Genomic DNA, 21,284 nt, shown 5'->3' with positions numbered 1-21,284 from the left:
AGTGGAGTACTAAACCTCCAGGAGAGGGAGGCTGAGCGTCTGCCGGACCCCGCGCTCACCAGTGAGCAGAGGCCCCGGCCACCACAGCCCCGGCACGGCCTCTGAGCCCACCGAGAGGCGGAGCCTGGGCAGACCCTCTTCTCCCGTCCGGTCCGCTCGGGGAGACGGATTCCCGAGACCCTGCCCTGCCCGCGCCCACATGCTCTTTCCCGGCAGCCCCGCGCCGCCCTCCCCGGGGTGGCCGAGGAAGACCGCGCTGGTCTCGGCGCCGCCCGCCCGGCGTTAACGGCGAGTCCCGAAATCCTCCGCCCGCAGGGTGCGCCTCGCCCGCGCTCGGGTTCCTCCCAGGAGGGGCTTCGGCGGGAGAGGCGGGCCCTGAGCTGCGGAGGGCGGTTCGCTCCGCTCTCGAGCTTTCTCGCTCCTCTCTCTTTTTTTTTCGGTCGGAGGAAAGAAAACAGCCCTGCGCCGGGGCGCGCGGTGGAGCGGAGCCGGGGGAGCGGGGCACACCCTCCCGCGCCCGCCCGCGCCGGCGGGAGGATGCTCCTGAGGGGCCTCCGGCCGTGGCTCCCGCGGCGCCTGCCGACCCCCGGAGCCCGGGCCCGAGCGCGCCCGAGGCCGCTGCCGCCCCAGGTGAGCGCGGCGCGGGGGCGGGAAAGTTTGCGGCGGGCAACTTCGGCGGGAGCAGCCCGGCGGCCGGGCGGGTTCCCGCTCCGCGCGGGGAGGCCCCGGCAGGTGGCGTCGGCGGCGGACGCGAGGGCCGGGGCCGGGGCCGGGGCCGGGGCCGGGGGAGGGACGGGCCGGGGCCCGCGCGCCTCACCTCAGCCGCGGCGGGCTGAGGGCGGCTGGGCGTGCACGCCGCCCGGAGGGAGCGAGTCCCAGCGCCGGCGGCGGGTCCCCCCGCCGAGACGCGGGCCAGCCGGGCGGGGGCCGTCCCGAGTGCGGGCTGTCGTAGGGGCGTGACGTTTTCCGCCCTGAACGCTGCGGGCACCTCCCCGTCGCGAAGGGAAGAAAAACTCGCGTCCTGTGCAGACGCCCTCGGGGCGGGTGACTCGCGCGCGCGAGTAACAGTTGGCCCGACACGGCGCCTTGTCACCCTCGTCACCCGGGAGAGCCGCCGCGCGGAGGAGGGACGGGAGTGGATGTGCCTCCAAACGGAGACGCAGGAGCGGGAGGAAGGTGCCGCGTGTCACCGATAGGGATGGAGCCTGAGGAGGAAAGACAGCTCCCACTGACAGACTAAAGCTTGGGGCGCGGCCGGAGGGAGCGGTTTCAGACTCTAGTGCGTCCCCGTTCCTCTGTTCGCTTAGTTTGAGAAAAGTAGTACCTTAAAGGGAAAGAAACTTATTTTAAAAAGTCTTTTAGCTGCGCAGTTAGAAAGAAAGAGAGGCAAAAAGTGAACAGTTTAATTATCTTGTCATTTTCACTTCCTGTTTATTGGGGGGTTTTTTAGATTTTTTTGTTTTTCTTTTCTTCTGACTATCTCAGGGCTTCAGAGTTTGGATTGATGCAGGAAATATTTAAATGCATTTCTAAAATGATTCCCCTGAATGTTTGAAAGAGGAAGAGGAAGGCCGTTTGTTACTAATTTGTAAGAAAAGGGGTGAATGTCTTAAAATATAAAATGGTGAACTTTAAATAGAGTAATCAGTTGGGTCTGGGTGTGGTGTTTGAAGGCTGTAATCCCAGCACTTTGGGAGACTGAGGCAGGAGGATTGCTTGAAGCCAGGAGTTCCAGACCAGCCTGGGTAATAGGGAGCCTTGTCTCTACAAAAAATAAAAATAAAATTAGTCCTGCATACCTGTAATCCTAGCTACTTGGGAGGCTGAGGCAGGAAGATCCTTGAGCCCAAGAGCTCAATACTGCTGTGAGCTTTGATTAAGCCACTGCACTCCAGCCTGGGTGACAGTGAGACCTGGTCTCAAGAAGAAAAAAAAAAAAAAGTAATTGGGAAGATAGGCTTTTTTTCACTTTTAAAAATCGTACTTTTACTATAAGTGTTCCATTTCACCACGATATACCAAACATTAAAACAACCCAGTACAGGAGATTCTCTTCTCCACATACCATTTAAACACAAATGATTAATTGTTTTCCATTAAATCTGTTTAACACCTTCAGTAGCATTTTTATGGATCCCAGGACTGGCTGCCTTTTCTCAAATGTTTCCCTGTATTTCCCAGTTGATGCTATATAGGTGGTGCGATTGCATGCCTCAGCAGCAATGTGGGCGCCCTTTTAAAAGTAGAAATGGGGCTTATTAGGCCTACTAGTAGGGAAACAGTAGTTAGTACTTTGCCTCTAACTAATCATCTTAAGCCTTACATGTGAGTATTTCTAATTTGCAAATTATTGTTTTAAGTCAACTGTCCATGCTGTAATGACGATTTGCAAAATTTTAAAAATGGAAATGCTTCCATCATTTTACCTGTCTTATAAAAGACCCCAGAAACAATAAAGGCAAGCCTATGAGTTTGCTTCTTTAAATGTAGCTTTTAAATCTTACCATAAAAAAACTGATAGAAATATACTCTGGCCCATTAGGAGTTTTAGCTAGGACTACTAAACCATTTTCTGCAAATCAAATGACCTGGCTGTAGGAATGTTTTTCATTGCTTTGTGGTTGTCTCGCTTGATATGAGACATCCTATGACTAAAGAGAGGTATTATTTCTATATATTTTTACTGCAAACATTCAAACCTCTAGAGCCTGTGAAATAGCTAGAAAAAAAGTGGTTTGTGACTTGACAGCTCCTACAATCCTAGCTTGCAAAGACTTGTCATAGGTGGTATCTCAAGTAGGCGTTCCCAATTATAATTGGTCTTTCTGAAGTCTTTCACACTCCTATAAGTAAGCTCATAGGAACGTTTAATAACTTTGAAAAACATATGATACAGTTCTCATCCTTCATATGGTAGGTGAGTAATTATCTGCCAGTGTATTGTGGATGGAAGAAAACTCCCGTTTGTTGACATGGATATGTTTAATGTAGCAGAATTGTGTTTTAAAGAACACATTTAGTCTGAAGCATAAGAAAGCAAGAACATATTTTATTATGTTTGGCCGAGTCATGGCCTGGTGTCCATGATCACGTTCCGGTGGCGGCATCTCTGCTCGTCAGCACTCTGTGGAGCGGTTGTCAGGGCAATCCCGAGCTCCTGCTGGCGTTTCTCTGTGCAAGGAGGCAGATTTGAGTGATTATGGTGCCTGGTGAATTATGTCTAAACAGAAAGCCCTTGCCTGAATGTGCCTTTCTTAATTTGGGTTTTTTGCTACTTAGACTGAGAAACTCCCTGATTTGATTTCATGCCCTGAATACTTATGTAAGATATATATTAAAATGTTTAAAAATCAAATGTACTTTGCAGAGAAGCCTAAGTATCAAGGGTGCTTTCTTTTTAACTTCTAGAAACAAAGCATATGAATGTTTTAATCACATCACAAGATATTAATTTTGAAATTGTTTTCATCTTTTGAATTTAATGACTATATCAGTCTTGCTTAACACTTTCCTACTATTCTACCTCTTGTATTTGTAATTGATGCATTGTGTTCTGTAATACTGGTTTCAGAGCTCTCTCCTGAGGAGAGCAATTGGTTTGTATGTTGGTGATTATATTGCTCTAGAAAAGACATTAATGCTTTGATCTCACTCAGAGTAATTCTAGACCAGTTTGTCTTCTCAGCACTTAGGTATTAGTGTTTATTTGTTTAGATTTTACTTTTTATTTATTATAATTAAATGATGTTAGTGCTATTTTACAGCAGACTCTAAGCTAGGAAATCATTTTGTATCTTGGCAGATAAATATTTGTTGAATGAGGTATCTATGAAGCTAAGGTAGAAGACCTGAGGCTAAATGTTGTTTGATCTAACTAACATCTACTATATAAACCAAATGTGTTTAGGTCGTGGAGTAGAAGTGAGCAGCTAATTTAGTTGGTGTTAGGCAATCGGGACATCTGAGTGCCAGCCAACCTGGCCCTGCCACCACTAAGCTCTGTGAACTTAGCCCCATCATTCAGTCTACTTGGGCGTTTTTGTTCCCTTTTCAAAACAAAAGGATTTGTCTAATTGATTTGTCTAACAAAGGGATTTGTCTAAGAGTCTTTTTCCATATCTAAAATTGCCATTTTGTTATTTTACCAGAGGATATACCATTGAACAAAGTATTGTCGATGTCAAAATAGTTGTCTTTAGTGATTGAAAAATTCTTTTAGAAGTTGGGCAGTCAGTAGAGTAATAGTTTTACCTATGGTAGTAATAACTATTTTTCCTTTCAAAAGAAATGGAAGGGCTCAGGGCACTGAGGTTCACACCTATAATCCTAGCACTTTGGGAGGCTGAGGAGGGAGGATCTGCTTGAGGCCAGGAGTTCGAGGCCAGCCTGAGCAAGAGCAAGACCTCGTCTCCACAAAAAATAGAAAAATTAGCTGGGCATAGTGGCATGTGCCTGTAGTCCTAGCTAGTCAGGAGGCTGAAGCAGGAGGATTGTTTGAGCCCCAAGAGTTTGAGGTTGCTGTGAACTATGATGACACCACTGCACTCTAGCCAGGGTGACAGTGAGACCCTGTCTCAAAAAAAATTTTTTTTAGAATTTATTTGATGGGGTTAGCATGTCATAATGGAATAGATTAAGTATCTTTAATACTACATTCTATCATCACCAGTGTTTTCATCTGTGAAACGTTGCTAGTCAAGAGTATCTAGCCTAAAACCCCTTTATATTAATAATAGACTTCTTAGACTAACCTACAAGTTATAAGCCAATAGATGATAAAAACAGCATGATTTCAGCCATATTCTAAAAGAATCTTCCTTTTTTTTTGAGACAGAGTCTCACTTTGTTGCCTAGGCTAGAGTGAGTGGCGTGGCATCAGCCTAGCTCACAGCAACCTCAAACTCCTGGGCTCAAGCAATCCTTCTGCCTCAGCCTCCCGAGTAGCTGGGACTACAGGCATGTGCCACCATGCCTGGCTAATTTTTTCTATATATGTATTAGTTGGCCAATTAATTTCTTTCTATTTATAGTAGAGATGGGGTCTCGCTCTTGCTCAGGCTGGTTTTGAACTCCTGACCTCAAGCAATCTGCCCGCCTCAGCCTCCCAGAGTGCTAGGATGTGACAGGTGTGAGCCACCGCGCCCGGCCAGAATCTCCCTCCCATTTAATTTATCAGTATTAATTTTCCTTGGCTTTTAAACAAACACCAGTTCTTGTTCTCTGAGCTGTGTATTTAAACTTTGTGGCGTGGGATCCCTCATCCAATTGTTTTTACTGAACTTTCCACATTGCCATATCTTTTAAGAAACAGCTCTGTGAAACACAGACGTCAGTTTAAAAGGTGCCCTTTAAGAGGACCCTTGAAGGAAATTGCTGTCTAGTCTTAGTATTGGAATAGTTGAGTTTTTTCTTGATCAAGATGTGTGTTTCTTCAACAGACATTGTATATAGCCAATGTGTCTATGTCCTGGTTGTCAGAAAGCTTAGGATCAAATTTTCAAATCTCTTCTAGTGAATATAAAAGAACTTATGGCATGCATTTTATGTATGTGCCATACTCATAGTTTCATCTTCTCTACCTTTAAAATTTTTCCTCCATTCATATCGTCACCCATCTTTTAATGGGCAAAAGTGAGCATAAATAGGTTTTAAGAAATTTTGAAAATCAGCTCTTTGGTATTTGAACAAATGTATTCTAAGTAGTAAATTATGGAAGTGTGGCAAACCAGGCTCTTTCTTGTTCATGTTGTCTTTTTTGTGCTTTGTCCATAGAAGGTGCTCAATAAATGTTGATTGTGTTGAATCACATTGCTGTAAGAATCTAATTTTGATGCTATGATTCTCCCTTAAAGAAATGTTGTGGTACTGAAGGTATTCATTCTCCTCATACAGAAATAGATTCCTCTTTTCTTCTTCCTCACCTGCCCTAAATTTTCTTGTTTCCATGCTACCTCGATGCTACTACCTAAATTAAAGTTTGGGTCAACTACCAAAGAGTCCATTGACTCAGAGTTTCCTATTTCGTGAACTCCTAAATGGTGTAGTTTTTACATCATTTTAACTTCAGGTAGAGGTTTACCATAAAAGGAATAGAAAGTATTGCAACCTAAATTTTTTTTTTTCCTGTTTTGACAGCTCTTTAGGGGTTAATTAGATTTCTGCCTAGGATTCACAATATTGGTGAGAAATGATCTGTGAAATCTGCAGTATAAGCAAGGTTCATTGAAGAGAATTATTTTGAATAGATTTGAGGGCAAGCAACAGGGGACAATGAAACACTGGCAAGAGATGGGGCTGGAGTTGAAATTTTTATAGCCTGTAAGCAGAAATAGGAAGTGGTATAAAACATTGAACCTTAATCAAGAAACCAACAGATTTGCAAAGCTTTGTTGTGGCAAGCTATAGGGAGAAAAAGTCTTAAAGGCTACCAAGGTCATCCTACTAGTGTGAGTTCTTCCTGAGGGTCTTATGATATTTACTAGATTTTTTTTTTTTAGAACCACTAAGGATGCAGGTGGTAATCCTATTAAATTCAACTGCACATATAACTTTTTATAATGAAAGCCTTGCTCAGATCACACTCCTGGGACCTAAAGATGAATTAGCTTACTTTAATGGCGTGGGCATCATAACAGTAAATAGTAAATGCCTGAAGTTGGGTTGAGGAAGGAAGAAGGCATCAATCCTTTTGACAGATCCTTGTTATTTTTCTGACTCTGTGTTCACGTGGGGCTCTCTCCTTTGTTAAACATTTTGTTTTTGGCATATGAGTTTTCCTAGTGGGCCGAGTGAGATATTTGAATAGGGGTTTTAAAAGGTGTTGATGAATAACTGCTCTGTAACTGACAATGTGACCATAAAACTGGAAGAAAAAATTGTTTTAGAAAATATTTTGCATACAGATAGCATTGACTCTCTAAGCCCTTGCTAGAGGATATTTGTCGTGACATTTAATAGTATGATAAGTCACTTCTGCAACTCAGCTTTGGGAACAAACCAATTTTCACTTTTCAGGAGAAAATATAGTTTCTTTGGACCTTGTAAATACCCTTTTATGGGTATGTTGTTATTAAAACCAAAGTAATCCTAGCACTCTGGGAGGCCGAGGCAGGTGGATTGCTAAAGGTCAGGCATTTGAAACCAGCCTGAGCAAGAGCGAGACCCCGTCTGTGTTAAAATAGAAAGAAATTAATTGGCCTACTAAATATATATAGAAAAAATTAGCCGGGTATGATGGCGCATGCCTGTAGTCCTAGCTACTCGGGAGGCTGAGGCAGGAGGATCACTTGGGCCCAGGAGTTTGAGGTTGCTGTGAGCTAGGCTGATGCCATGGCACTCACTCTAGCCTGGGCAACAAAGTGACACTCTGTCTCAAAAAAAACAAAACCTGGAGTAATCAGGCTTTAAAACATGAGCTACAGTGATCCAGAACCATGCTCTTGCCTCAAGCCTCCAGTTGCATTTTCTACTCCACACCTTACACAGCCCACAATCCAGTGGGGCTCAATTAATATCCTCGTGTGGCTTGTCTTGTATTTTCACCCCTCCTTGTTGGCATTTGTGCTGTTCCCCAGGCAGCAGATCTCTCTCGCCTTACCCGCCTTCACCCTCCTGAGTTCTACTCTGAGTTCCAGTAACCACCTCACCCCAGTTTTGATGAGGTCTCCCCAGATCTCTGCAGGCAGACGTCATTACACTTTGCTTTTCCGTCCCACCATACTTACAGCACTTGTGTCATTAAACCAGGCATTATAGCTAGTCGTGCTCGTATGGTTTTCCTACCTGGATTCTCAGCACTTTGTGGTCAGAACTGATTCTTCTCCATCTCTGATCACCTCTGCCTTGGCCCAGTAGGTGCATCAGAAATGCTTGTTGGATAAAGGAATGAGTGAAGAGTTGTTAAAGAACAAAAATCAGGCTGCGTGACGTGGCTCACGCCTGTAATCCTAGCACTCTGGGAGGCTGAGGCGGGAGGATCGTTTGAGCTCAGGAGTTCGAGCCCAGCCTGAGCAAGAGCGAGACCCCGTCGCTACCAAAAACAGAAAAAATTAGCCAGGCCTGGTGCACATGCCTGTAGTTGCAGCTACTCGGAGGCTGAGGCAGGAGGATCGCTTGAGCCCAGGAGTTTGAGGTTGCTGTGAGCTAGGCTGACGCCACGGCACTCTAGCCTGGGGAACAGAGCGAGAATCTGTCTCAAAAAAAGAACAAAATATCATATAGAGTTTCTTACTGGTGTGTTCTCTTCAGGTCTTGCCTTCTCCATTTCTTCCTCTCCACTTACTCTAGGGAGAAAGCCTGAGGCATTCTTATTCACTTTTTGTGATATGACCCGTGAATAATTGAAGATTTTTTAAAAGTTAACCAAAATAGTTTTTATACATATTCTATCTCCTATTAAAACCAAATGGTAGTCTTAAATCATATTTAGGTTAATTGTTTTGTTTCAGATATACTTTCATATGAAGGTTTTTAAAGGACACAATTAACAAAATTTAACAAAGTATATAAATCCTGTAAGGACAGGGTGGGATATAAATGTTTGTTTTCTTGGCTGTTCTTAAAGTGTGGTGTTGATTTAGGGTGATTCTTTACATGTGGGGAAAGCAGCACTTTTCTTCATAAACAAGGAACTTTTCTAAATGGAATTCTCAGGAAATTAGACCATATTTATTTATTTATATTTATTTTTTTGAGACAGAGTCTCACTTTGTTGCCCAGGGTAGAGTGAGTGCCGTGGCATCAGCCTGGCTCACAGCAACCTCAATCTCCTGTGCTCAAGTGATCCTCTTGCCTCAGCCTCCCGAGTAGCTGGGACTACAGGCATGTGCCACCATGCCCAGCTCATTTTTTCTATATATATTTTTAGTTGGCCAATTAATTTCTTTCTATTTTTAGTAGAGACGGGGTCTCGCTCAGGCTGGTTTCGAACTCCTGACCTTGAGCAATCCGCCCTCCTCGGCCTCCCAGAGTGCTAGGATGACAGGTGTGAACCACCACGCCCGGCCCATATTTGTTTTAAATTCATGAAGTGCTACTTGGTGATTGCCAAAAGTTATTAGTATTAGTACTGAAAGTTTAATTATTAAGATTTAAATAATTTCGAACATTAATTTAAAAATCAATTATAAAAAATGTTTCTTCATAAGATACAACTCCTGGGCAAAATATAAAATTGACCTCTTGGAAAATAATCCCCAAAAAGGAAATATAATTTTTTGATATTAGAAAACAAACAGATCTTTTCAGTATCGACACCTCCATTACCATTCCAGGAGTGGGGTACACTCTCCTTTGGCTGCAGACTTCCCAGGGGTGAGATCATCTTTCATTCGTTGGTCTCCCAGTGTTCGGGCCCCATTAAAGGAGGCCCTTCAGAGTGCAGAGCAAAGTTTGTCAGAGACTATTTTTTTTTTATTTTAGCGTATTATGGGGGTACAAGTGTTAAGGTTACTTATATTGCCCATGTCCCCCTCCCCCCTCAAGTAAGAGCTTCAAGCATGTCCATCCCCCAAACGTTGCACATCTTACTCGTTGTGGTTGTACATAGTCCTGCCCTCCTCCCCCCTCCCACCTTCGAGACACCCGATAAATGTTACTCCTATATGTCCACTTAGGTGTTGATCTGTTAATACCAGTTCGCTGGTGAGTACATGTGGTGCTGGTTTTTCCATTCTTGAGATACTTAGAGTATCTCAAGAGTAGAATGGATTCCAGCTGTATCCAGGAATATACAAGAGGTGCTGTATCACCTTTGTTTCTTAAAGCTGAGTAGTATTCTATGGTATACATATACCACATTTTATTAATCTACTCATGAATTGATGGGCACTTGGGTTGTTTCCACACCTTTGTGATTGTGAATTGTGCTGCTATAAACATTCAAGTGCAGGTGTCTTTTTCATAAAGTGACTTTTGATCTTTTGGGTAGATGCCCATTAGTGGAATTGCTGGATCAAATGGTAGATCTACTTGTGTCAGAGACTATTGAATGTTCACATACTGACAGGTAACCCCCAGTTAAGTGGTTGCCATTCATCCATTTACCTATGCAGCTTAGAATATGAGGTCTTTGAGTGTGAATAGGAACTTAAAAAAAAAAAATCTACAGGTTCATGCAGGGACTGTGGCCATTGTCCCAATATTTCTGGACTTTGGGGACAGACAGAACGGATAAATAGGGCAGTAATGATGGTTCCAACTGTTACAGGAGCCTTTGCCACTGTTCTACCACTACCCTGACCAGCTCCAAGACCTACTTCTGCCTGATTTCTAAAAGTGTTTTAGCTGAAAGTTTGGCTGCTGTTTGCTCCATCTTGATTCGATCGGCTTACAGTGAGTTGTAGATATGGCTTCTCACGGTTCTGATCTATCATAGTTAAGTCCAGATCTGTCACAATTCTCCTTATTTCCCTTGCCCCTAGAGTGGATTTTGCTTTGCCCTGAGATCTCAGTGCAGGGATTTTGCCAGTCCGTGTCAAGTCCAAAGGCTCGCGTGCAAGGTCCTTAAAAGTTACACGGAAACCAAGGTACCTATATATGAAAGAGATATGTGTTCTTTACTCATTTGGCCCATGAGGGTCAAATAAGTATCCAAGACAGTCAATACTAGAAGAATTCAGACAACATTATTAGAAATTACAGAAGTGAGAGGAGGTGAGATTTTAACTAAGCTCTGAGGGAGTGGGGTAAGGGTTTAGCAGACATATTTGAATGGGAGAAAAGCGCATGAGCACAGAGAGTGGAGTCTGGGAGGGGTTTGGAGTGCTTGTGAGCGTTCTGATTGGGCTGCAGGATGTATTGCCTGTGAAGTGAGGTCCTTGATTTCACTTCCATTAGAGTTTTAGACATCATAGTAGAATCTTATAGGAATTATGTTTGTTAAATTAAACTCTGTGTCACAAACTGATCTGCAGAACATACTTCCTGGGATATTAATAGATTGGTTCCAAGATACAAATCCTCTGTTCTTACTAGTTTGAAGAACTTTGAGCTAAGCCATACTAAGTTCCTTTAGAACTCATAAATTGGCTAAATGGGTTCCTTTACTGCAAACTTTTGGGACCTTAATTTTGCAAATGTGCACTGTGACAATCTGAGAATGGGAAAGAGTTTGATTACAGACTTCTTTTAATCCACATCATTCCCAATAATTTCTCCCAGAATAGTGGTCTACAGAATACATTTCAGCAAATGCCACATTAAAAAGTAATTTTTTTTTAATTTTTCTTTCTTTTTCTTTTCTTTTTTTTTTTTTGAGACAGAGTCTCACTTTGTTGCCCAGGCTAGAGTGAGTGCCGTGGCATCAGCCTGGCTCACAGCAACCTCAAACTCCCGGGCTCAAGCGATCCTACTGCCTCAGCCTCCCGAGTATCTGGGACTACAGGCATGCACCACCATGCCGGGCTAATTTTTTCTATATATATTAGTTGGCCAATTAATTTCTTTCTATTTATAGTAGAGACGGGGTCTTGCTCTTGTTCAGGCTGGTTTCAAACTCCTGACCTCGAGCAATCCTCCCACCTGGGCCTCCCAAGGTACTAGGATTACAGGCGTGAGCCACTGCGCCTGGCCTTAAAAATTAGATTGGTGATGGATTGTGTGGGAAAATCCATGATATCTTGTCACTTCCTATCTTATTTCCTTAGGCATGACTAATCTTGTCACTCTGGCACTAGCATATTGGACCATTCCCAAATACTACATTCTTGAGCCTTCTTTGTAGCCAGGTATGGACATAGGACCAAGTTCTAGATATCCCACATGACATGGAAGTGTTAAGTGCAACTTCTAGTTCACATCTTTAATTAGGAATCCAATTTGTCTCGTCTTCCTTTTTTCCCCTCCCATGGACTAGAATGCAGATGTAGAAGGCGGAGTCAGCGACTTTGTGAGGCGTACAGCCCTGGAGAGGAGGGTGAGCAACTAGGTTGAAGGGACCTGGATAACTGGATGACCTGAAGGTCATCTTACCCTCAACTCCCTACCTACTAGAGAAGCAAATGTCTTTTGTTTGCATCCCTTGTATTTTTGAGTCTCTTGTGTTACAGCAGCTTTGCCTGTGCCTTATCTTGGCCAGTGGCTGACCAGCTCAACCAGAAGTTTCTGAATAAAGACATTGAGACACTGTGAGATGACTGTTATTGGAGGCCGTGCTGCAGAAGCTCCCAAGCATGCTCACTCATGGTTAAAACCCGAAAAAGAAGAATAGCCACTCATGGATGTGATATGTTATAGAGCATAATAGTTTGCCTCCTGCTGTCTTGGCCGGCTACTCACCCATTCTGTTTCTGGTTAAAACTCCATCTTTGACATCACTGCTTCCATAAATAAAGCCTTTCCTGATTACTCAGATGGAAATCATCTTTCCTTCTTATATCTACATACAGTGTTGATTCTTTTTTTTTTTTTTTTTTTTTTTTTTTTGAGACAGAGTCTCACTCTGTTGCCCAGGCTAGAGTGAGTGCCGTGGCGTCAGCCTAGCTCACAACAACCTCAAACTCCTGGGCTCAAGCAATCCTTCTGCCTCAGCCTCCCGAGTAGCTGGGACTACAGGCATGCGCCACCATGCTCGGCTAATTTTTTGTATATATATTTTAGTTGGTCAATTAATTTATTTCTATTTTTGGTAGAGACGGGGTCTCGCTCAGGCTGGTTTCGAACTCCCGACCTTGAGCAATCCGCCCGCCTCAGCCTCCCAAAGTGCTAGGATTATAGGCGTGAGCCACCACGCCCGGCTGTGTTGATTCTTTTTACTGTTCATTTAGTTCTTGTATTGGGGCTTTTTATGTATCTGTCTTACTAGCATACCTGCATTCCCCCGTGCATACTCTTTCTCTGCACGTTGTAACTCTTGAAGAGTGAGTGCCGTATCTTTTATGTCTTTGAACATATATATATATATATATATATATATATATATATATACATATATATATATATATCTTTGTATTTCTTATTCTGTTAGTACAGGTACTTGTAGAAGTGCTAAATGAATGAGGTAGAAGAAGATAGCTGTTATTATCTTTATGAGAAATGATGTTGGTCCAAACCAGGGGTGCAGAAAGTTTTCCTATAAATATCCAAATAGTAAATATTTTAGCTGTTACAGCCTATGGCTTCTGTCCCAACTACTCAACTCTGCCATTGTAGTCCAAACTATAGACTATACATAAATAAATAGGCATGGTTGTGTTCTAATAAAATTTATTTTCAAAATGACAGGCATCAAGATTTGGCCCATAGGCCATAGTTTGCCAAACCATAGTCTATAGAGTATACAAGATTTTGGCAGGACTAATAGAGATGTTGTGCTAGAAGACAGATTTGGATTTAGTAGTCTCGTGTATGTGTAGTGGGATTAGGTAAGGGAGTACACTAATAAAGTCACAAAGTCATGGTTATTGTTCATGTAGCTGGAATAATAGGAACTGGTATGATGGAAAAACAGTGGGAAGATGGGTAGAAATTTCAGCAGTTTTCTGTGGTTAGGCTTATACCTAACCATGAGGCCACACTGTCTGGCAAGTATGAGAAAAGAGAATAGGAAGGCAAAGAGGAGGGACTAACATGCAGAATGAGTTGCTGTCTGAAGTCAAGGGAAGAATCAGAGTCACATGGTGAGTTGTAATTCCTCTGGGAGAAAAATGCTGGGTAAAAAGGTGAAGGCTTTGTTAAGGAATGTTCAGTAGGCAATGCATTGGCACAACTGTTTATTCCAGTGGGTTTATTTCTGCTTGGAATTATCATTAAACCATGGGTATGATTTGTCTTTGCCCTAAGCCCAGCATTTGACTACAGTCAGTATGTGTATGGCTTTCCTGATGTTTTCTTTATCAAACCTTTTTTTTAAGTGCATTTTCTATGTTTCTGTTGTTTAAATTATGCTGCTGAAACAAAAGACCCCAAAAGAATTCTTAACACATTGCTACACTACAAAAAAAATATTTCCATGGAGCCATGGTGTTTTATTATGAAAATAGAATAAAAACTTCAAAAACAAAATGATCTTTTCTAATTTAATGAAAAATTCATTTTTTATTGTTTTCTGTTGTGAGTTATATGCAACTTGAAAAAATAGTTCACGTGGCTCCCAACGTGAAGAAATGTGTGAGTTACATATGCTTCACGAGGTCCTGGGCTCAAAACTAGTGTGTGTTAAATACAACTCAATGGCAGTTAATGTGTTTAAGTCATTTTTTTCTCTCAAGAAATGGTTCTAAGGTGAACTCCACAGGTCAAGCAGTAGCTCTGCTCCACACAGTCATTCAGGGACCTAAGCTGACCTGTTTCTCTATCATCTACACAGGGCTTCCAAAGTCAAAAGAGCAGAGGTTTTTTCAGTCTTGCAAGGAGTTATGAGCTAGGCCTGGAGTGTTATATGTCACTTGTGCTCATGTTCTGTTGAATATTTCATTGAATGTGTCACATGACCTCATTTAACTGCAAGAGGGCTGAGATACATAGTCCTGGCCAGCAACTGCATTCCAGCCAAAACGTGATTACTGCAAAAACAGAAAGAACAGATTTTAGCAGCAACTTAGCTGGATCTGCCACAGTCCCCTTGTCCAGAAACAAGAGAGTATTGTTTTGGGAATCACTGAATTTCCAAGGCACTACTGAGCCTCATTTATAAGCATTCCTCAGCAATAGATATTTATACAAGGCAGTATGTCTTAATATAGTGAAATTTTACTTCTCCCGGAAAAACATAAACGGAGCGGTGAAATTTTAGCATTTTTAATTTGGGCTAGAACAGGAACATTTGACACCTTATTGGGTTCATTATAACCTGCCCTCCAGGCTGTAACTTAATAGGAAAGGGTATAGTCTAACTTGTACACTCTAAGCTAAGGAAAGGAGAGAAATACATTATAATGGTTCAATTAGAAGTTGAGGGCAGAATTCAAGTTTATGCAATGACACCTGATAAGAAAATAAATATAGCTGAGAAAAGATGCTGACAAAATGGTTTTAGGGAAAGACTTTAGAGGAATTGTGGTGATTAATAGCTAAATGAGTTATAGTAAAAGTTATAAAAATATGCATATCTAATATATTTAGTGGTAGTTTATAGGCTAGTTTGTTATAAATATGGTGTTAAAAATTTTTAGATACTTAGAATGATTGAAAGATGTTAACTGTGTCTTAGAATAAAATGTATCCTAGTATATAATACTATGACTAATCCACTATAGTTCAGAGCATACGTAGAAAGAGATTTATTAGCATGACCTTGTATAATGTTTCCTCACTACATTATTTACTTAATCATGTCATTTTGGCTTATACACATGGTTTTTCATTTTGTCGTTTGGATGTCATTATTAATCAGTCTTAAATGCATAACTCCAAGATACTAGAAAAGTTTTCCTTTCCCGTTGCCTTTCATGGTAATTCAGTATAATTATTGTTTTATATAATGAAATGGCTAGATTGCCCTAGGCACTTACATACTCCCTGAACTTGTACACTCTACGTAATTCTCTGTGAAACATTAGTAAGGCTTCAATTAAAGAGTTATCCTAAAGGGCTAGATATATACATATATGTGTAATATTGGAAGTATATAATATTACTGATATAAGCATATTATAAACTGTACCTGTGCCCATCAAGGTCAAAACATAAAATATGGTAGGTCCTGTGGAATTTTCTTCTTTTGGAAGCTTATTATTCTTATCCTACGCTGCAACAGATTACTTTGGGTGTGGTAAGCACATGTTGACCATTGCTTTAAGAGTATTAGGGAAAAAAAATCAATTTAGTAGTGCCAGAAAAAGATAGTTTCTCTCAGTAATGGAGAAAAGTACAAGAGGAGAAAATCCTGGCTTGGTAGTTGCACCCAAAGGATCTGAGAGTTTTTGACCTACAGGTCACTCATGAGCAGTGGATTCCAGAACACTAGCATGGCTCCTAACTGATTAAGGAAAGTGCAGCATCTTGATCACAGCTAGTAGTCTCATTGCATTATACTGGGATTGTCAACTACATCAGGGGCATTATGTTTTGTTACTGGGGCAGTACTTTAAAAAGGACACTGACCAGCTGATGGAGAGGGAGGTACACCAGAAGGGATTAAGATGTTGTGGATTCATATAGGAGATGATTAGAGGGCTTCGTATTTTTAATCTGGTGAAAAGGAAGGAAAGGAAAAGCAAGATATTTGTATTCAGATATCTTACACGATATTGTGTGAAAGAAGGTTGTCATTCTGTGTTGCTTCAGAGCAAGAAAATTGCTCCCAAGATTGGGCAGAATAGAATAGGTAGGCAGAGTTTGGCTTAATTGCAGAAACTTTTTGTATACATTCTGGCTGTTTACCAATGCATAGACTGCTGCTTGCAGTACAGACTCCTAGGTTACCAGAAGAACCCAGGTGGAAGCTGGAAAAGCACGCGGAGAAGCTGCTAGCACTGCTGGAGCCTGGTCCTGGAGAAGCCGTCTCTATCCTGCCATGGGAGCCTGCTGAGCGACTGCATCAGACCTAGGAAGCAAAACCTTTTTTCCTCCTCCGATGTCTCTCCAGCGCCCCCTACCGAAAAAACTTTAGTGCCAGCTAGCCAATGAAAAATACTTAAAGGCCTCAGATCTAATTTCACAGAGCAGTCCAAAAGGGTGAATTTGGAGTGGACAGACAATATTAATAACCATCCTTGGAGGAATGAGGCAACCTGTGCAGTACTTGAAGGTAGCAGCTGCACTCATGGGCATGGCCAAGCTGGTCAGGCCCAGCAGGGACAGGAGACAGGGCCAGGGGTGGTCAGGCGCTGGTGAAGGAGTGCTCATTCCAATCACAGTGCTACAGCCTGCGGCAGAAACCTAGGAAGCAGCACTTGGCTAATCCAGGAACAGAGAATCCAACCCAAAGATGGGTTGCATAAGACAGATCAAAAAGAAGTGTGAAGGCCAGGCGCGGTGGCTCACGCCTGTAATCCTAGCACTCTGGGAGGCCGAGGCGGGCGGATTGCTCGAGGTTGGGAGTTCGAAACCATCCTGAGCGAAACCCCGTCTCTACTAAAAATAGAAAGAAATTAATTGACCAACTAAAAATATATATACAAAAAATTAGCCGGGCATGGTGGCGCATGCCTGTAGTCCCAGCTACTTGGGAGGCTGAGGCAGGAGGATCGCTTGAGCCCAGGAGTTTGAGGTTGCTGTGAGCTAGGCTGATGCCACGGCACTCACTCTAGCCTGGGCAACAAAAGTGAGACTCTGTCTCAAAAAAAAAAAAAAAAAAGAAGTGTGAGACTTATAAGTGCGTGAGGAAGTTGAACTCAGTAGGAGGGAAGACATGGAAGGCATTGATTATTGAGAAGCCAGGTTGGCTTGAGTAGGGGTGGTTGGCACCTTGGCTGGCCCAGGTCAGAATGGAAGATGAAGTGAGGTGATGTTGACCTCTAAGGTTATTATTATTATTTTTTGTCTCTAATGTTCTCTGAGGTCTCTTAGGTACTGGGCTTTGATATCCACCACAAAGTCAGAAATTGCTAAGTCTGGAGATTGAAAAACTCAGAAGCAGTGCTAAAAATCCCCCAAGAAAAAGCTTTTTATTTTTTATTATAGTATAATAACAACTTTATGGGAGTGATTTTATTGTAGCCTTTTATTTATATGATATTATTAATCTTTCTGTAAAAGTTTGAGGTTTAAAGTGTTTGTTGTGAGGTTTTGAGGTTTTGCCTAAAAGCAACACAAGTGTGCTACTCATAACTGTTGTGCCTTTGAGCTTAAGCTTGGATGCTTTAACATGTTATAGTCCTTGTTTGCATATGGAATTCACTTTATAATGAATCCAGATAGATTCATTTAATTAGTTTATTCACTTTAGTGGGTTTATGCTGCCATTTAATTAGTGGAGTCTGAATTTGTCCCAGTGACTAAGCATTATAATCAACAGTTGTTTTTATGCTTGCAATCATGTGAAAATCATTATTAAAGTCTAACCTCTCTTGGAGAGAAATTATACTACCTGAATGTACCTTTTACACCAAATTAGGATGAAATACCTTAATATTTGTAGTTATTTATTTACTTAAAACGACTAGACATTAGAAAAAGGTCTTTCAGGGCCGGGCCTGGTGGCTCACGCCTGTAATCCTAGCACTCTGGGAGGCCGAGGCAGGCGGATTGCTCTAGGTCAGGAGTTCGAAACCACCCTGAGCGAGACCCCGTCTCTACTAAAAATAGAAAGAAATTAATTGACCAACTAAAAATATATATAGAAAAAATTAGCCGGGCATGGTGGCGCATGCCTGTAGTCCCAGCTACTTGGGAGGCTGAGGCAGTAGGATCGATTGAGCCCAGGAGATTGAGGTTGCTGTGAGTGAGGCTGATGCCATGGCACTCACTCTAGCCTGAGCAATAAAGTGAGACTCTGTCTCAAAAATAAAAAAAAAGAAAGAAAGAAAGAAAGAAAAAGGTCTTTCATAGGTACAACAGTGACCATTAAAATTATTAACATTACTTGTTAGTATAGTAGTATTCTTGGTTTTAAAACTTTAGAACAACTTTGTTGGCTATGTTGGTCATCTTGCCTTTTGGGGAACTCTCTGCTGTTATCTAGGTGGTTCAGCAGAATTGGCCATTAGTACAACACGACCTTCATTCAACTGGCTACCTAAACTACCAGGAACTTGGAATTAGCTCTAGGGTTCCCAACTCTGCTGGTTGCTCTTTTGAATAGTAGAGTTGTACTTAGAGCTGTTTGGTGGTGACCATTTTCTACTACGTGGACCAAGAAGAAGTGACAATCATTTTATAGTGATATGCACAGCCACACTGACATGTAAAGAGAACAAAAATGAAATATGAACCAAGAGGACCTCCCACATGCGACGTTATACTCCAATGCCTGATTCTAGTCCTTTCCTGAGGCATAATTGAATCCTTCTATTCAGGCTTCATCCTTAGGTCCTTAGAGTAAATTTCCATTCTTGCTATGCTAAGTCAGGTAGGTGTTTGTTCCTTTCATTCAAATAACAAATATATATGAAGTGATTATTCAGACTGATAAGAAAAACACTAAGGTCTCAGTAGAGAAATGGGCAAAGGGCATGAGTGATTCTCAGAAAAGGGAATAAAAATGCAAATAAACATGTGACCAATGGTCAGCCTCACTGATAGCCAAAGAAACAACAGTATAGAGAGAGAACATTTGCCTTTTTTCTCCCTATCAAATTGCCAAAGAGAAACAAAACTACTACTCACAGCATAAAGCCTGGCATGATGTGGGAACCCTTCTGGACTGCTAGTGAGAGTAAAAAGTGATTGTATAATTCATGGTCCCAACAGGAAACAGATGGTCCTCTCAGATTAGAGAAGATAATTACAGGAGAGTTTATATACAAAGGATTATTCACAGAGATGTGGGTGTAGGGGAGCCACTAGGGATGGTGCCATAGCTTGGGACTAGTGTTGGTGGGAGGCCAGGAGGAGTTTTAGACCCCATCCCCGAGTCAAGGGCCAAGCCAGATACTTAGAAGTTATGTCTTTATTGTTTCTTTAAACATTAACATTCATTAAAACTGAAATTGCAAAATGCTCAGTGCAGGTTAAGACTTCAGGTACTTTATTCAGTCATTTTTCATGAAGGGTCTAATTTTTTCAGTCAAGCCTATGACTGTTTTTTATACCAGCAGTTGTTGAACTCAGCGCTCCTTTTGGTTAATTTATAATAATATGTGTAACAATAGCTAACACTTAGCATGAATCAGGCACTGCCATCAGCTGTTTCTCAACTCTGTCCCTCTCACTACAGTCCTGGGAGATAGGTACTGATATTACTGTATTCACTGGTCCGCTGATGAAGCCACTAAGGCTCAAGCCCAGGCTGTCTCCTCCAAGGCCTGCAGTCCCAACAGCTAGTCTGCTGTGCTGGGGAGGTACCCTCCCTCTTACTTTGAAAACAAACCAGTATCTTTTCAGGCTTTCATTATGCTGGTAAAATTGAAGAAGAGCTTCAAATATTGCTGAAACTTTATTGTTTAATAACCTGAAGTGGATACTTGAATTCTTTAAGAGCTATGAGATTAAATTTTAAAAGGTGTCACAGAGGTGACCTAGCAACACACCAGTTTCATGTGGAAAACTTGTTTATGATACAGAAATATAAAGTTTCCTAAAACCTTTTTTAAAAGTTTTCAGATACACAGATAAATTTCCAAATAAACGGTGTTCTTTTTCCCCAAAGAAGCAATTCACTTTACAAAAAAGTAAATTGATTAGCTTCAATTAATTAAAAGTGATTTTAATTCTTTGCATAGTCAGATGTCAAGTGTGACTTCAAATAATCCAAGAATATTGGGCAAGGAATTCCAAAAGACAGCTTAGATCAGTATATTTGTAGGCAAGATTATAGTTAAACTAGCTATCTCTCCTCTGTAACTTAAAATCAATCCCACCTACCCACCATCTCTCTCCCTCCCCCATAGAAAACAGTCCAGTGTCTTCAAGTTACCCTCTTAAATGCTCAGAAACTAAATATATAGTAATGTAGTTATTGAAATCTGAGTGTAAGGTTTTTCAGCTGCAGCAAAAAGAAAAGACAGAAAGTGGGGCCAAACAACGTGGCTTTATTAAGTGCTCCGGGACAAGGTTCTGGGGCCTCAAAAGAGTGGGGCCCCAGAAGTCGCCTCCGTTTGAAGGGGGTGAGGCCTTTTATAGCTTTTGGGCGGGCTAGGGACTTTTGGCTGGAAGAGCTGGGGCGACCTTTGGTTGTCATTGAGAAACTGGAGGGGCTGGTGGTATTTGTGGAATCCAGGAGCCAAAACTTTCTTATCTAGGTGCGGTAGTTTTCATGGGGCAGTTGTCCTTCGCAGGTGGGCGGGTCTGGTCTCATGAGCCTTTTCTTTTGCCAGCCACCAGCCTTACACTGAATAGTTGGTTGGTGGATGAAAACTTGATAACTTGTTAAAGATCACTTATAAAATAAAAATCCTGATACATTTAAATAGCAAGCTGCTTTTTCTTATGACATATTCATTTTTAGCCATTCAGGAATTAAGACGATTTCTGTTAGGGTGAAAACCTAATAGGTGCTCACGGCATGGGTGGAGAAAAATTTCTCACACAGAGATTAAGGTAAAAAACTTTATTTTGTCTTAGGAGAGAGAGAGAAGGGGGAGAGAGAGAGAACAGAGAGCACAAGACCGGCATGGCATCTCAAAGAGAAGGGCGTTGCCAGCAGCTAGGCTGTGTGGCTTGCTGCTTTTATGGGAATGAAGAGAAAAATAGTTAATTGTTGTGAATTGCTGTATCCGCTTCTCTTCTTAACTGCAAACAGTAAT

At 42.0% G+C, this 21,284-nt stretch overlaps 1 protein-coding gene across 1 annotated transcript in view; it reads left to right on the top strand.

Moving 5' to 3' along the window:
• The first annotated feature begins 338 nt into the window (after positions 1 to 338).
• The window catches only part of MCUB (mitochondrial calcium uniporter dominant negative subunit beta), a 65,552-nt gene continuing 44,606 nt past the window's right edge, over positions 339 to 21,284 (top strand). Inside the window, exon 1 of the mRNA XM_012766207.2 lies at positions 339 to 630. Within this exon, the coding sequence (XP_012621661.2) occupies positions 538 to 630 (93 nt within the window). The 5' untranslated portion in view covers positions 339 to 537. The remainder of the gene's footprint in view (positions 631 to 21,284) is intronic.

Source organism: Microcebus murinus, chromosome 27 (assembly GCF_040939455.1).
Source record: "Microcebus murinus isolate Inina chromosome 27, M.murinus_Inina_mat1.0, whole genome shotgun sequence".
Classification (NCBI taxonomy): Eukaryota; Metazoa; Chordata; class Mammalia; order Primates; family Cheirogaleidae; genus Microcebus; species Microcebus murinus.
The sequence above is the reverse complement of the archived record's forward strand: the minus strand, read 5'-3'. Positions and strand labels throughout refer to the sequence as shown.